We start from the raw sequence: 7726 nt of genomic DNA, 5'->3' as shown, positions 1-7726 counted from the left end.
TTTTAATGAGGTTTTAGGGTTGGACTTGTTTTAAGAAATCGATGGCAGTTTTGTAATTTATAGGAAGTTCGAAGCCTCTTTGTTATGTTGTAAATAGGCTTTGAGTGTGTTTCTAAATTCCATTTCATGTAGGGTTTTTTTATATTTTATAATTTAGACCCCTATATTGTGCATAATAGTGAAACTCCATAATTTTATTTCTTGTTAAAAAAGAAAAAAAGATGTAGGACATCTTACTTGGTTCAAAGTGTGGTAGTAATTACGGTTTCTCTTTACTTAATAAGAAATTCTTATTCCATACAAATGCATAGGGGCATATATATTTGTCCCAATTTAATTTGAGACATCACACTGAGATCACTTAGGAAACTATAGCCTCACTAACAATACATAATAATAAGTGAGTCATAAGTTTAGTATCAAATAATATTTAGGACTCACTTTGTTTCTTTTCATATTGAAGACTTGGAATATCACTATTAACCACCCACCACCCTGACCTTCGATACCATAAGCCACTTTTTCTTTATTCTCTTCCTCATCAGGAAAAAGTTAAACCACTTCTTAAGTAAAATCATATCATTTCTATTAATGGTAACTAGATACTTACAAGTGCCACCTGACACGAGCAATAATGAAAAATAATTAGAAGGTCTACTCCAAAAAATGAAAGGTAGCTATAAAGATAGATAAAATATTGTCACGACTGAGAGTTCGAAAAAAAATTTCGGTGTGACCGGAACACCGGTAGGTGAAGAAATTTTTGGTGTGAGCGTCACAATCAATCCGCTTATTTTATAACGTGTACGTGTATACCCTAAATCTCTTAAATATATCGATATCATTCACCAATATTATAACACTTGGGTTTGTAACACTACGTATTGGGGTGACATTATAACCAATAATTTTGCCATCACACGGTATTGCTAATCAATATGATAATATGAATGAATAATGTGTTTATATTTTAGGTATAGGATATTAATAAGTTTTAAAAAATAAAACGTGATGTGTAGTAACATGAGAGTGAAAACGCACACGGAGCAAATGAACATCCATCCATTCATTTGTAAATTGTATATATGCCTATTACACATATATGATTTTTAGAGATCGATCACTAATACCTTAATATTTCCGGCTTCTTTGCTAGCTTGAATAAGCTTGAGCTGCATCAAATTGTTGTGACTCCGATTATGAGCCCCAGATATGGGGCAGATGACAACATCAACAAGCTTGACAGCATCAACAAGGCTTTGGAAATCAGTGGCCTTGGGCTAGGCTTGCCCTTACAATCCTTCTCCCCACGTACCCAGTTCCACCTACCACAAGCACCTTGCTCTTTCCCATTTCGATCTTAATGTGTTCTTTCTTGCGAATATGAAGGACTGAAGAGACCTATATTTATATAGAGACTTCTCACTTGGTGGTGACCTATGTTTCCTTTGCAAGCTAGGGTTTGTACTTTTGTAATACAGTACAAGTTACTCTTCATCAAATAGTTGGTGGGCTAGCTAGCTATATATAGACTCAACAACAAAAACAGCAAAACTGTTGAATCAAATTTATGTGAGAATGTGAAGGTAAAGAGTCTCACATTAGAAAGTTAAGAAACCTAGCAAGAGCTTATAAGAAGTTAGGTTACTCCCCCCATTGCCAATTGGTTTTGGGGTGGAACCTCAACTTCCTTCATGGTATCAGAGCGGGTTAGCCCACGTGTGAAAGCCCAACGGCCGCACATGCTCCACGTCACCCAATATGTGATGTCCACGTGTTAAGCTTGAAAATTCGCCATACGTGCGGGGGCGTGTGAAAATGTGAAGGTAAAGAGTCCCACATTGCCAATTGGTTTTGGGGTAGAACCTCAACTTCCTTCAATTTCTAGTGGTTGACGGTGCACGAGACATTTCATCCTTTGTTTTTTTTTTTTTGTTTCGCAGGCTGTTCAACTAACGTTTCATGATCATACTGCAAGTATATTGGGATTTACCAACTTGATATACGGGGCAGATCCCAAACACTCTATTTTTTATACAAATTTTGAACCATTAGATTGAAGTACTATTAATAGCTCTGATTAAATCTCACAACTAATTTATTTCTGATAATTCTTTTACCACATCTACTTCCTACATGCCCACTGTTGGGTAGTCTCCATACCCCATGTCCTAAAAATCTCTGTCTCTTTCCACTACTTACTACTACTAGTTGTTGTTGGACGCTAAATCTTTTTGGCCAATTGGGTGGATTCTTCGGAGTTAAATAATTGATGAGTCGAGCTGATTTGGCAACAAAATCGTCCTTTTTAGTGTGAGCGCTTTTGTGGCGTGTGAACTTTCGTGGTTGATGGTCGTGAAAGGAAAAAGAGTGGTATGATGGTGAGTGCCTCGATCTTGACTTCGTCAATCAATTTGGGCAGACTTAGGAACATTTCTCCGCCGTTGGGCGGTCGTTTGGAAATCTCAAACAATCGGCCATCCTCCCATGAGGCCTAAATTCAAAGACCACTGCCAGGTCTAGGATTGATATGGACATTGGACCAACTCGAAAGTCGAAAGTGTTGGTGGCACTGTTCCAAAACATAAGTGCGAAGCCCAAAAGTGGAGCACTAGCTTTAAGCTGGATGGTGCAGCTTAATGTGGCTTGATAGATCCCATTATTAATCTAGGACTGTTTAACATGGGTTTCCATCCTTTTCACTCAGTCTAAGCCCATAAATGTGCACGCTTGTTTATTTCTACAAAAGGGAAGAAGTGTGTATTGTGCGAAAACAACCCTAGACTTTGTCGTTGATGGATTATGCAATTACCACACACAAGCCACATAAAGATAAAGCACACACACACACACAAAGAACACAAGAATTTATAGAGGTTCGGCATTGTGTCTACGTCCTCTTTGGTAACCCCGAGAAACTCACTAGTAAGAAAGAACCTCTTTGGTTACAATGAAGAACCCCCTTTGCTCTCTCACAAACTCTAACTCTCTTTTCTCTCACTTTTAGCTCAAACCCAATTAGATGCCTTAGTTTTTTTCTTTGGCACTCGTTAGACTAAACCCCTATGGCACTAAATTGCCTTTTTGTATTTTATAGTACTTCAATACAATCATAGTGCTTGTGTATAAAATATAATGTCACTAATCCGCCCCCATTTATAACAATAACAATAGATAATACGTGTGTAATATGCTGTATTACATACACAAAATAGCTGCAAGAAAGCTGTAATATCCTTCATGAAAGTGATCATTAAACACTTCTTTGAAAAACTATTATTAAACACCTTGTTTTGTTTCTCATACATAAATTTTTAAGTATTCATTCATGCGAGTGTATTTCACTTCTGGGTAAAGCTTTGAAGCTTCTTCTCCTTCTTCCCCGATTTCAAAGTTTGTTAGAGCGCCTTCATAGAACATGTGGTAGAAATGCCCCGCTCCTACCTGGCCTGCATAGTCCATACCTGAAATATAGTATTTCATAAGGTGTGAAATTTCTGCTTAGAGCTTGTATTAGGTTCAGGTTCTTGGATTTTAGGCACCACAACTTTAAAATCTGAGTAATGAGTCAGAGTCTGATCGATCCGCGCAAAAATAACCTAGGAATTTAATGTATCAACTTGTTTACACCATAATGAACCGAGCAGACCCAGCATCAAAGCGACTAGCACCAAGGCAGCCACGCCTTCTCCCGTGCCAAAGGAAGACACACTTCTGAGGTGCCAGACACCTGCCGAAGCTCCCAGCTGCCAAACCTAATCTCCAGGACACGTGTCGCCACCACAACGACTTGCACAAAGTCCCACATTGGAACTTTGTGCAAAGTTCCCACTTTCACTTCCCTATAAATAGGGAACAGTACCCAGGTAAAAAGGGTAACTATTCTCCCACTTTTACTGTTACTCTGCCAGAATTACTACCTGTAACTGACTTAGGCATCGGAGAGCCTTCGGCCGGCACCACACCGGTGTCCGAAGCTTAACGATTGCTTCTCCCACATTATCTTCTGCAGGTTTCTCACCAACCTATTTCACCAAGGGCCTCAGCCCTCTTCCCTGCTGAAGACCCAGCATATCTAATCACTAAGTTGGACTCAATATTGGCCGGGCCATTTTGAGCATCAACACAACTAATGAAATCCATTCAAGAAGCTGATTGATTGGCGAGGTTAACCATATATAGATGCAACTTTCGTGCATTCAATAGATTTCATATGATATCAGGCGTACCTTTCATAGAGGCAAGGAAGTCTTCTTCTGAAATGGAGATATGTTCTAGTTTCTTGCCTATGAGGTTCTCCCACATCTCGACCAATTGTTTTTGACTGAGTTCGTTTTCAGGTGGACGAAGGTATACTGTTTTGTTCAATGTTCGCGGATCATCTATTGTTTTGATTGTATATGCTGCGATGTCATCTTCATCCACTATAGATACTGCACGGTACATGAAGATGATCAACAAAGATGATTAATTCTGTCATATATACATAAACAAGAGTAACTATATACTATTAGCCTGCATAATAGCAAATGCTATGGAGGTGAAAAGTGGTGTTTAATTTAATTTATTAGTTTTGGTGTACCTTTAGCATTACCATCTCCATAAATAAGAACTTTCTCCTTTGGAGGAACGAGTGTCCCCATCTGTGAAAGGTTGCCAGCGAAATAACCAGCGACGCCAGCACCACATACATAAGTGAAGGGGATTTTAGCATCTTGTATTGCCTTTCTCACTACCATTTTATCATCAAATGTAACTCTTCCAGGTTCAAGTGCATGTCCCATACGTGGTGGATCTAGACCAAACTCTGAAGGTAAAAAACGCTACACAGAAAAGCCAGGGCAGGAAAAAAAATCAGTATGTTAATTTGATCACGAGTTAGGACCAAAAACATCAAAAAGATTATTCACAAGTCTCATTCAGATGGAAAAGACAAGTCTCATTCCTATATAAAACATTCTCTTCCTCATCATAAATTGGATGAGGTATTTAAAGTCGTACGCTCTTATTATATATAGCAATCTTCTATTATAATATCAAGGGAGCTTTCATACTTCTCTTTTGTTCACTTACACTCCCTTTGTTGGAAATTGTATGTTCCCACTATTATTTTGTCCACTTACACTCCCTTTTTTGTTATGGTAAAAGTATTTAAAAACAAAAGGGAGTATAAGTGGACAAAAGGAAAATGGGAAAATCGGTACCCTAATATCAATTATAATTTCGAATATTGAAGTACATCCCAATTAATGAAAAAGTTAAACACTAATAATTAAGCTAAATCATTGTGACAAAAAAAATATAATTAAACTAAATTGTCAATGCGGTCTAGCCCAATAAAGGGCCTTAACTTGAACACTTGTGATTTCAGGTTCAAATCACCATAGCACGTTGATAGTGTGTGTGTGAAAAACCCCATCCCTTTATAGTTTAGACTATCAATTGCATTTATATAAAACAAAAAAAGAAGATAAATCATTCATATTAATTGTACATATGCCACCTAACATGATCAATAATTATGAAAAAGTTCTCCTTCATAAGAGCATCTCCACCCATAAGGGCTAAGACAAGGGCAAGGGCAAGTAAGGGCTACCACTATTCATATGAATAGTGGTAGCCTTGCCTTTTTTGGTTCCACCCCAAAAGGCTAGGGCAAGGACAAGAAAAAAAAAAAGAATATGCAACAAAATATAAACTTGTTATGTATTTATAGGGAAAGTGAATAAAATTGTTATGTATTTATAGGGAAAACATCCATAATTTTTTTGGTTTTTTTTTTAAAAAATTTTGATTTTTTTTTCCATTTTTTTCCATTTTTTTGACTCACTGATGTCAGCGTGACATCACCACTGACATCAGCAAACTCGGGCTGAAGCCCAGGCAAAATCTGCCCTTGGGCTTGCCTAGGCTGGTGGGACCCAGGACTTGCCCAGGCTGCAGGCGCTGCGCTGGAGGTCCAAAAGTGAAGAAATGGGCCTCTTGCCCTGGCTAGAAGAGCTGCGGTGGACATGCTCTAAGGAAGGACCTATACGGGGGAAATGAATACTAGACTATTTTAACCTTTTTTCATGTGATTGTAGCACCGTTATGTAAATAAATGTTGTAGTGTGACCGTCCCATTGTTATGTGGTACTACCAATCCTCTCAGAATTCGTATATCTATTAATTAATGTTGTATTCTAAGTTCATGAAATATCAACGATGTCATCCAACTAATACTTGAGTTAATTAGTAACACCACTTGTTACATTCCCAAGAAATTTTATGTTACATAGTGTTACTAATCCATGTGTTATAATATAAGTGCACAATAAACAAAACCCGTAGAATAACATGAGAATAAAAACCTTTTGAGAAACAAAAAGCACATAGAGCAAATGAGCACCATCCTTGCTTAATTCATGTATATATCTAATACAAATATGATCTTTGGCCATAGGTTGTCTGTGAATGACACTAGCACTGACCACGACACGAGTGTATCCATGAATTATATGAAGCTTTTCTAGTAGTGTTTGTACCTTAATATTTCCGGCTCTTTTGATAGCTTCAACAAGTTGGAGCTGCAGCAAAATGTTGTGACTCCGAATATGTACCCCAGATATGGGGCAGATGACAACATCAACAAGCATGACAGCACGGACAAGGCTTTCCAGATCAGAAAATGAGCCCTCCACAAGGTGAGCCCCTTGCTTTTTGAATGCCAAGAGCATTTGGAGCTTATCAATGTCAAGGCCAATCTCTGGCCTTTGAAGAACATACGTTGGGTGGCCTTGGGATAGGCTTGCAGAAACAATCCTACGCCCCAGGTACCCAGTACCACCAACCACAAGCACCTTGCTCTTTTCCATGTCGATCTAATTGTACCACTATTCCCTCTGAATGTGTATATATATACCTAGGGTTTTACTTTTGTATGTATAGCGATAGACACAAGAAGAAAAACATGGACAAAAATGTCGAATCAACGGACTACAATACTTCACAATGGTAATTTAATAAAAATATATGGATGGAATCTTTCTCACTAACCAAGGCTCTTTTTGTTAGTGTTTTTCAGGTATGAATACTCAGAATTTGCAGAAGGAAACAAAAGGGAAAGAAGCAAGAAGAGATTACCAAAATCTGTCTGCTATACGTGTAGCAGCAGAGTGTTCATTCACTTCTCTCTTTCTTACAACCTCACGCACATAGTGTGAGGGATATATCTGTTATGCACAGTAGCTGGATCTCTTACATCACAAGATGATCTCAGCCGTCCACTTAGGCAACCAATAGGAAGCTTACACTTGTCATAAAAAGGAAATAAAATGGAAAACGAATTAAACTAACTCTTAAGTCAGCTTAAGGCTTATAATTCAACACTTTTCCCTTCTCTCTATATAATTAGTAATACTTACTCTAAGTAATAAATATTATAATAAAAAATGTGAGAGCATGCATGTGCATCTAAAGATGCTAAAGATGCGCCCAAACCAACCCCTCTTTTTCTTTCTTTTGTAATTTTTATTCTCTCCATATCTCATCTCTCCCAATGCCTTCATTTTTTTATTTTTTTTTCCCATCTTCTTCCTTCCGTCACTTTCCATCTCTTCCTCTCCTTTTTTTTTTCCCTTCTTCTTCTTCTTCTTCTTCTTCTTCTTCTCTCTCTCTCTCTCTCTCTCTCTCTCTCTCTCTCTCCTGCTTCTTCCTCTGTCACGTTGCAATTTTTTTCCTTCTGCCT

At 37.9% G+C, this 7726-nt stretch overlaps 1 protein-coding gene across 1 annotated transcript; it reads right to left on the bottom strand.

Annotated features, from left to right (window-relative positions):
- Positions 1-3300: 3300 nt before the first annotated feature.
- Positions 3301-6854, bottom strand: LOC117627188 (isoflavone reductase homolog). The gene is made up of 4 exons (XM_034359132.1): positions 6525-6854; positions 4583-4823; positions 4230-4433; positions 3301-3464 (listed from the first exon to the last, which is right to left on the bottom strand). Exons 1-4 carry the CDS (start codon positions 6852-6854, stop codon positions 3301-3303), a joined length of 939 nt encoding a protein of 312 aa, XP_034215023.1.
- Between the last annotated feature and the right edge of the window lie 872 nt (positions 6855-7726).

This window comes from Prunus dulcis, chromosome 5 (genome assembly GCF_902201215.1).
Source record: "Prunus dulcis chromosome 5, ALMONDv2, whole genome shotgun sequence".
Taxonomy (NCBI): Eukaryota; Viridiplantae; Streptophyta; class Magnoliopsida; order Rosales; family Rosaceae; genus Prunus; species Prunus dulcis.
Note: the sequence above shows the minus strand (reverse complement) of the source record. Positions and strands in the feature narration are given on the sequence as shown.